We start from the raw sequence: 9,816 nt of genomic DNA on the forward strand, positions 1-9,816 counted from the left end.
CGAACGCTCCCTGAAGTTCAGCTTTAGCTTCCATATTTGGCAATAAAAGATTGAGAATTTGAACAAATGGACTCCTCATATTCTCCATCTACTTTTCTATCACTTTCATTTTCCCTCGATAAACTTGGGGTTGTAACAGTGAAATTTGTAATATTTATAAGTCTGGGCATGCCGACATGTAGACATTTCAAAGCATATTATGCAGGATCTTCCTAGAAAGCAATGTATAGACACAAAATAAATCCTCTCAGTCATCTCTTATGAGCCACTACAAGTGTGTGGCAGTGTATGTACAGTATCTGCACAGACTCTGACCTCTCTATCTGTTTTCTTATCTTCTTCTTCTCTGCTGCGTTTGCGACATTTCTGGCCACAGCATGCAGTTGAGGTCTGGGCTTTATAAAAAAGGTAGTGACCAAGCGCCAGACTGTGGGAAGCACACATCCAAGAGGAAGATATGAAAATTGCAGACACAGTGCCAAAAAAACAAACCCACAAACATAGCTACAATAAATCTTGGGTATGCTTTGACTTTCAGTGGAGATACTGTTTACAAACAAGAACCAACAATTTACTCTTCGCTAAGTCCCACCCCCAGACGCAGACTGGCCAATCATAACGTAGCATCAGGTCGGCTCAGACCAGGGTCCGACAACAACACGGCTATGCTCCATTGACTCTAATGCAGTCGTTTCATGTTGGTTTTGTGGATTTGGAGCTAAATGTTGTGCCTGGGGCACACTGTGTATTAATGATACATAATGATACTGGAAAAAGATATAAGTTTCTTCCCTGTTCCAAAACAAAACACAAACCCTTAAAAGTGTAGGGTTAGCTAGCTAGCTGCTGAATGTATACACATGCTGCTTTTGCTTTTTAATGATTATAACAGTGAAACAAAGAGCGACCCTGCTGTACAGGAACCAGTGAAGGGAAGCAGGGAAACGTTGCTGATATTCAGCCAGCTCTGTGTCATCGCAGTGTGTGCAGATGAACGTTGTTTGACTTCCCCCGGAGATCCCTGCCTGTCTGCTGATGAAGTTCCGGGTGCTGGCAGTGGCACGGGGGCGAAGCCAAACACCGTTCATCTGCACACACTGTGATGCCACACAGCTCAGCAGTGATGTGGTGGTTCACTTTTACACTGTGATCTGTAGCCTATAGTTGGGCTTTAGCTTCTAACTATCTTTGTCTTTTTAACCTGTTGTTGCTGCTGAGTCAGTTTGACATCCTGGATATATCCTTCAAACACAGACTGTACACCCCTCTGTCTGCTTCTCTCTGGAATCACTGCTTCATTTCTCCAGAAATATGATAAGGGGCGGGGCTTAGCAAAAGGTCAATGCCTTCATAGTATACCTAATTATTTAATCAAAGATAAGCTGTTCAGTTTCATCACATATTGTCTATAAATGCAGATGTGGTCACCTTTTTACCTGCTGAAGTCTATCATTACCTCACTGGTCACATCTGAAACAAATGTAAAACATGAATGAAAGAAGATTTGACTCTTGGGAATGCACATCTGTTTACTGTAGATAGATAGATAGTCCTGACTGTTTCAAAACATTCCCCTGGTTTGATTCAGATTCAGCAGCTCATAAATAGATAACAGTGAGATGCAGCTAACAGCTTCTGTTTTTGCTCCACAGCAACATAAAACTTAGATCTTTCCACAATGTGTTGACAGCAGAACTAGTGATACTGTAGTTAACACGCTGAACAACATGGCAGGATAACAGAAATACAAACTAACACTGCATATTGTGTTTCAAACTGTTTGATCACTTTAGGCCAAAACTGACGGCATGCCAAGGCCTGCAGACTCTCACGTCTCCTGTAGTACGCTGAAACTCACTGAATTAACTCAGGTTACTCTAAACAAACCCATTCATATAATCTAGAGATCCTGAAATCAATGAGTCAATGAGATAAGTAAGCTTGCATAGGTCTGTTCTCTTAAATCCCGCCATAGCTATTCATCAAGGTCACCGGAGGCGTCCTCATCATGTTCCTCGCAGAGCAACAGTCCTGCTTTCCAGCCCATTATTTCATCTACGATGCATGAAAATGTGCCTGAGAGGCGAGAGCAGGCTGTGAGCTCAGCGAGAGAGAGAAAGAAGTTACAGGAAGGGAGAAAAACTAAGAGAAATATGGGTTAGAAGTGGGAGGCGAGACTGAAGTTTTAAATTGAGACAGACAGGAGAGATGAAAAAAGCAAGAGGGAGGATGAGAGCACCGAGAACGAGGACAAGGTAACATGACAGAGTGGAAGAGCAACACTGATCTTTGAGATGAGAGCCCAAAGCGAGGAGAAAAAAGGTGAGGAGAGGTGTAGGTAGAAAGAAAGAGAGCGGGAGAGAGTTAAACGGCTGCAGCATATGACACAGAAATTTCATCAGGGCCCCTTCAGGGCTTCTTATGTGACAAATTTTGTGTTAAGAAGCAGGGAGAGCGAGCATATGGTGGTATGTAATATTGATGGTGCACGAGTGCCCATCTCTCGACATGGCATAATAGCCCTGCAGTGATTTTAAAACAGCATTTTAAACTCCACGCTGTTGCTCCTCAGTCTCAAGTTGGTTTAAGTCATTAAAGATTTAAAGACAAAAGCGAACAAGCGTTTCGTGCCCCAAAGTAACAGAAGGCAGAAATTCAGTAGAGAGGAAGAAATAGGGGACTGAGAGGGAAGAAAGATCAAGGAAAGACAGATATTTTGTTGTGTCAGTGTGTGTGTGTGTGTGTGTATGTAGGTGTGTAGGAGGGTTGAAGCAAAATGGAAGTGAAGGAGAACAAAAGGGAGATGGATGGTCAGAGGGATCAAATGACAACACAGAGGTGAGAGCAAATAGCTGAGATGAATCAAAGAGAAAAAAGGCATGAAGAGACAGAGATAGAGGGAAGTGGGAGCTTTGTTGAGCCGGTGCTTTAACACATCCTTCACAGGTCAAGGGTCAATTCCCTGGAGTATGTGTATGTGTGTTTCGTGTGTGAATAGCTGTGTTTCCTCCTATAGATCTAGCTCTTCTAGAGATTTTGGCTGTCAGATAAGATTAAGACCAGAATTAAATAGTTGTCAGCTACAGTTGAGGAGATAACCACAGAGGAAGTCACTTCTATGACTCTTACGCCATGTTCACACAGGATACGGAAGCTGCTCGATATGTCACTTGTCGTTAGGGCACCTTTTAGCAGTCACCTGGCTGTTCACACCAGGAGCACATTCCTCCTCACCAATTAGCATTCTGCTCCTCTGCTCATTTCTAATCACGTGTAGATATTTGTTTCTGTTTGCTTATCTAATGTATCCTTCATCAGTCCTTTCAGGATTTCATAGGCTGTTACTGGCGTTTGTTGCGGCCTGAAATGTTTGATTTCACTGCAGCTTTTCTACAAAATGGTGATCATCCATCCATTACCATCGGCTTATCCAAGGCAGGGTCGCTGGAGCAGCAGGCCAAGCAAAGCGCCCCAAATGCCCTTCTCCCCAGCAACTCTTTCCAGCTCCCCAAGGTGTTCCCAGGTCAGATGAGATATGTAATCCCTCCAGCGTGTTCTGGGTCTGTTCCGGGGCCTTCTACCAGTGCAACGTGCCTGGAACACCTCTAAAAGGAGGCGCCCAGGAAGCATCCTGATCAGATGCCCGAACCACCTCAACTGACCCCTTTTGACGCGAAGGAGCAGCGGCTCTACTCCAAGCTCCCTCTGGATGTCTGAACTCCTTACCCTATCTCTAAGGCTGAGCCCAGTCACCCCACAGAAGAAACTCATGACCATAGGTAAGGGTTGGGATGTAGATGGACCAGTAAATCAAAAGCTTCATTCACGAGCGAGGGTAGAATTGAGTGTGAAAAATTGTGATGCAGGTTGCAATGTTTACAGTCCTTTTTTTGCGGGCAAGTGACAGATGCAAAAATAGTTGTGATGCTGTCAGAGGTTATTATTAAGATCATTCAGTGTTTCCCACAGAATAAGAATCTCTTTGCGATGGTGGGGGGCAGGCGGCAACAGCTGATAACTGCCAATTAACTGTTGCTGCTGTTTGACGCAGCGCTGACGGACTGTGAGCAGCTCTCCTCCTGCTCTCTTCCCAGTTAGCACGAGCTAACACAGCACAAGGTGATCTCATCACGATTCATCATATTTTGCCACTTAGGCTGCAGCCCTACAGCAGCAATTAACATCCAATATCAAGCCGTTAATTCCGCATTGACATCGACTCTGTCAATAGCTGTTGGGTAACGTTAGCTGTGTGATGCTAACAGTTAGCCCTGTCACTGTGCATGTGAGTCTGTCCCAGGCACAGAGGTCCAGTTCTGCGACAGTAAGCTCATGATAAATAGAAAGAGGGGTGGGGGACTGAGCATATGAAACAAGATGTACTCGTTTGAAATTGAAAATTTTTGGTTAAATTGCAATGATTGGACAAAATTGCAAGGTCTCGCGGAATTTACTGGGATTGGCTAAATTTGCTCCATCCTGGAGGGAATGCTTTATATCATTTATAACAGATCACCAGTGTATTTTCTCGCCAGATTTGCTGAAACTGTCGTTACAGATCGCAGGGCAGACGTGGAGCTCTGCACCTCAGTACGTACTGCATGTGCTTAACATGGATGCTGAAGGGATGCAGGCAGCTCTCCACCGAAAATTGCCATGCTTCGTGGCGCTTCTGCATCCAGTCTGAACTCGGCATTAGGCTGCTTTTCATTATGCTAACATTTCTCCTCACTTCCCTTACTCATGTCTCTTCCTTGTGTTTTAGCTCGTCCCAGCGAGATGTAAGGAAGAGACGTGTAGGAAACACTTGTATTTCCTAACTCTAACCTCCCCCAGAAGCCTCCTTGTTCCTCAAGGTGCACTTAAGGGGCTGCAAGATCCTTCATGATGGCGGAGGGGAAAAGATTTCGGGGTCACAGGAAGAGAGAGGATGTATGGAAGCACAGGTTGGCATAATTAAAAGCACCCTTTCTCACATTGTGCTCGCTTCTACAGTGAATTAAATAGTAACAAATAAACTACTCCCTTTTCCTTGGGGCCCCCCTGGAACTCCCTCAAGGACCCCCGGGGGTCCCCGCCCCCCTGGTTGAGAACGACTGCAGTAGACATTGCATCTGAATGGTTCTTTGTTTGACTCTGTTTAGATTTGCAGCTGATACAAAACAGCCAGAGGGGAGTGTTTGCGGGTTTGATTTGTAGTTTGGTTTAAACTTCCACCTGTTTAAATTGTAAACATCAATCAAAAAAGAAAAAAAAGATTGCAGGCAGCTTTGTAGTGCCAGAAACCCCGGTGACAAACTCTCTTTTTCAGCTTCAAAGCCTTTCTGAGGCGCTCATTGAACATGCATTGATTCTGCTGCCTGTTCTTCCTTCATCACCCTCCTGGGATTACTGAGCTTTAAGCCAGTGACTCACAGAGATGGAGTGAAAGCTCCTTATTGAGCCGCTCTGTCTCCTGCTACACTGATTTAGGATCAGATAACCGTACAAGAATCTTAATCGCTGCAATTAAGAACTCAGAAGTTGACTGATTATTAAACATACCTTTCTGTGCGGGCGGAGAGGTGGGCAGCAGGGCGGCGAGGGCTCCTCTCTGTCTTCATCCTTCTTCTTAACTTGGGCGTCCTTCTTCAGTGTTCGGACATATGAGACTCTTCTTTTAAGGCTTCTGTCCTGGTCTTCTGTTGCCGGTTTGGTTCGGCTTTGTTGGCCCCTGTTCTGACTGGACTGGGTGGGACGTCCCAGGGGTGCAGGTGCTCCTCGCCAACCTGTTTCCAGGTACACATGAACGCACACACACACAGCTGTGAGCAGGACACCCAGACGCAGCAGCAGTCCCCGTGTGAGTCGCTCTTTGCCCATGTCCATCTGGTATACTTCTCAGTCCATGTCCTCAGCTAGAAGTTTACCTCTATCCCATTCTTCCTCTCCTGCTTATTAAAGAGTTGTGCTTCTCCTCTCCTCTCTTCTCTCCGTTCCTCCAGGTCCAAACTCCACCATCAGACCAACAGCACCAAGTTAATGAAACACAAACATGTCAAGGACGCCTCTCCTCACCACTCATCGCACATGTGTGTTCCTGCATCATAGCTGTAATGATTTTCTGCATGCTCGTGTGTGTGTCATGAGCCTTTGCAGACACATTCAAAAGTACAATGTGTGCCGCCCTCTTTGAAAACTTTGGGAACTCCCTCCTCAAACACACAAGTCCCCTCTTTTCCCCCCCCAAACACACACGCCCCTTTAATTTGCTTTCTTTTTCTTTCTGTCAGGCGCAGATCACACACACATACACACACACATCCCTCTGTTGCTCAGCTCCCTCCCTGGGGTTGCCTCTCCCGCCCCGCAGACTCTCGGGTTACCGTGTAACTCTAGCTATGGGCAGGGCCTGCAGCACGGGCCCATGCAGGCCCGGCTCAGCATTCTCACCAACCGGGGCAGCTCAGCCTGGATTTGCATGTTTGTAATTTTTTGGCTGCGAAATGTATGAAAATTGGATATGAGGAATATTAAGGAGAAAATTTGATTTTCACACTGCTCAAGGATTTGCATTTCCCACAAACATTTGATGTCAAGAGTCAGTTTCTGACCATGTGTCTCTCTTGCCACACTGAAGACTTTGCAGTATTTAATCATTAATATTATAATTCATAGGTGTGCATTCCTGAATTAATTTTCCAATAGCTGGCACTTATCACCTCGTTCTTGAAATCTCTGGCAACTTGCTGACTCTAGCTTCTGTGTTTTATTTTCCTTGCCAATAATTTCCCCCTAAAAATGAATTTGTCAGCCAACATTGGTCTCATTGTCTTCTCAAGTTACTTCATTAACTTTGTCATTGATTTCCCTCCAAAGACCACTAAATCTGCCGTTACTCACAAACAAATTAATAATCGCAGTTCCTTCTTGTGCGGCCCGTTTATTAAATATGTTATTGATATTTTAGACTGAAAGAGGACACATCATTTATCAGGCCTGCCAAAGCGGATTAGTTTTGGGACGGAGAGAAAAAGCACAACAGTTTCAATTGGAGGGAAATTAGGATTTGCCTGGTTTCACAGAACGTCCTGACATGGCTGAATCTAAGAAAAATAATACAGGATAATGATGAGGCTGTTTTCTCTCTGACGTTTGGAATCAATGACAAACTTTTGTGTTCCAGTGTTGTTTTATAATTAGCTCTCTACTGCCCTCTTTGGAGTAAAAATAATATTTCCCCTGCCTCGCTGTTAGTCCTTTCTGAGTGCTTACACACTGTGACTCTTGAAGCACCATCTCTGAAACCATTAAGTTTGTGCCAAACTGAATGCACATTCTCTGCTTTACTCACAGTTTGTAATTTCATAACACACTTCCAGTAAAACTGTGAACACAACTCACTGCATTACACTCAGGTTGTTGTTTAACATTAGTCTCTACGTTGCGACACTATTTTGCCAATTGTCCTGGCACATTAAAACACTTTCAGATAATGACTCCACTTACAAATTAGAGCCTGAACACCATAAATAGGCCACAGAAAAACATTTGGAGAACGATAGAGGCCAATGTGGGGCAGAGAGATGTGAATGAAGTCTCATGGCCAGACCTACAATAAAGTCCAGATTTACTTTAATTGAACTGAATTGAATTTTATTTTGTTTGATTTAATTTTATTTAATTTAGTTGGTTTTATTTTACCTTATTTTATTTTATTTAAATTTAGTTTAATTAGATTTTATTTAATTGATTTTATTTTATTATTATTATAATAATAAAAAATAATTATTTATTTATTTTCTAACGGAAATGTCTTTTTTTTTCTTCTGCTGCTCTTTAGCTGTTTGAGCAGTGTTAAAGAAACAGTGTGTAAGATTTAGGGGGATTTAGTGGCATCTAGTGGTGAAGGTTGCAGATTGCAACCAGCTGAAACTTCTCCCTGTTAGGATTCCTTCAGTGTTCATTGCTCAAGAGGTTTTTACTGGGAACTGAATTATCCGCAGAGGTCCCTTCATATTCAAAACAGAGAGACTCTGTGATTTAAACATGTAAAAACACTGAATAAATTAATTTTGTGTTACAAAGCAGTGTTTATCCCACACTGTTCAGCACCTGCTAATGTGTGCTCACACTTTCTCTCTGATAACTTAATGTGTGCTCATCAAAATCTCTGATGTATGGAGGGGCAAGGTCATTTAAAGCTTTATAAACAAGTAAAGCAACTTTAAATTAGTTCTAAAATATACAGTTAGGCAGTGTCGTGACTTCAGCAGTGGGGTCCTTGTTTTAGTCGACACTCTGGCTGCAGCATTCTAGACTAGCTGTAGTTTTCTTATTGACTTTTTGAGTAGTCCAGTGAAAAGAGAATTGCAGCAGTCTAAACAGCTGGTAATAAAAGTGTGGGTGAGAGTTTCGGCATCTTTCTGCGTTAAAAAAGTTCTGTTCCGAAGACGAAAAAAGGATGTTTTGATGACTGTGTTAAAATGAGAAATCGGAGTCTAAAACCACTCCCATGTTAGTAATATCAGTTTTAATGTGCTTGCTCAGGCCAACATGAGTGCAGTTTTTCCTCCTGCTGCTTTTGGTGCAGTTAAAAGAATCTCTGTTTTTTCTTCATTTAGCTTTAAAAAGTTTTCCATTTGACACCATTTCTTTGTCCATAAGCTACTTAAAGTGTAGGCATTCATTTACACAATCTCTGCTGCCACCCAGTGGTTAGTCAGGAGCACTAAGCACCGCCATATGGAATGGATTACAAATTAATGTGAGTGTGTGAGTGCCTGAAGTGATGTAGGTCAAATGGTAATTGAACTGATAATGGTACTGAAAGCTATGAGAGGATTAGGAAGGAATGCACCCTGTAAAACTGACAGGAATGATTACATTAAGCAGAGCCACGATATTTAAGAACATACTGCAAAGCTTAGGTTCTGTGTTTTTACACGTGTGCATGTACAGTACAGAGTGGGGAAATGTGCGTCTGGAGGTGGAGGTATGCACGACTGTTTCTGTTGTGTGTCTACGCACGATAAAGTCCAACTTTCATCCTGAAAAGAATGAGGAAAATGACTCAGAGCGTCAGACACATGTTGTGTATCATACACAAAGAGAAAATGTGTTTTTGTTGTGGTTTTTTCAGATTGAACAAAACAGATTTTTTTTCTCTCTGTAGATAGCTTTACACATATTGCATTAATTTGTCTGGATTTGGCCGAGATCTGCCTCCACATGGAATGAATTCATGTCTGGACACTTTTTTTCCTCCTCTCCTCTCCTCTCCTCTCCTCTCCTACAGTAAGGTCATGTAAACCCAATCCACGGACTCCTCCTTATTTAGCCGTGCACAGGTTAGTCAGCACAAAGTTCAAGCAGAGGTCAGGCAGAGGCCCACTGTTACCTCCACACGCTGACTAGATACCATTAAGGGTATTGTGCTCCTTGGATGTTATCTACTGTTTGATTTTAATGACAAAAAGTATTGATCATATTGGCAGAAAAGTCTCTATCACGACACACTTTGACTCAAATCATTTAGTCAATCATACACAGAAGGTGCAAAAAAGCATTGTCTCAGTAGCTAGATATACGTGTTTTGAAGTGGTATTTTACAGTGGCCTTGAGGATCAAAAAAAATAATAATTCAGAAAACAGCACAACAATTACAACACACAACATTTCACAAAACACAAAATTGACAAGACACAACATTTCAGAAAACACTACTACATTCCGGTTTAAGTCTCACCAAATGCCGCCACATGTTGTGTTATATGAAATGTTGTGTTTTGTGAAAGGTCATTGTTTTGTGAAACGTGTTTTGTGAAATGTCGTTAG

At 42.8% G+C, this 9,816-nt stretch overlaps 1 protein-coding gene across 3 annotated transcripts in view; it reads right to left on the bottom strand.

Annotated features, from left to right (window-relative positions):
* The window catches only part of mettl24 (methyltransferase like 24), a 356,006-nt gene extending 349,834 nt beyond the window's left edge, over positions 1 to 6,172 (bottom strand). For all 3 annotated transcript variants that reach the window (XR_007450307.1, XR_007450308.1, XM_049589414.1), the window contains exon 1: positions 5,545 to 6,172. Coding sequence is in view for 1 of the 3 variants with exons in the window: in XM_049589414.1 (XP_049445371.1) it covers positions 5,545 to 5,868 (324 nt within the window). In the remaining 2 variants the exon portion in view is untranslated. The remainder of the gene's footprint in view (positions 1 to 5,544) is intronic.
* Positions 6,173 to 9,816: the final 3,644 nt, after the last annotated feature.

The sequence above is a fragment of the Epinephelus fuscoguttatus genome, linkage group LG11 (genome assembly GCF_011397635.1).
Source record: "Epinephelus fuscoguttatus linkage group LG11, E.fuscoguttatus.final_Chr_v1".
Lineage (NCBI taxonomy): Eukaryota > Metazoa > Chordata > Actinopteri > Perciformes > Serranidae > Epinephelus > Epinephelus fuscoguttatus.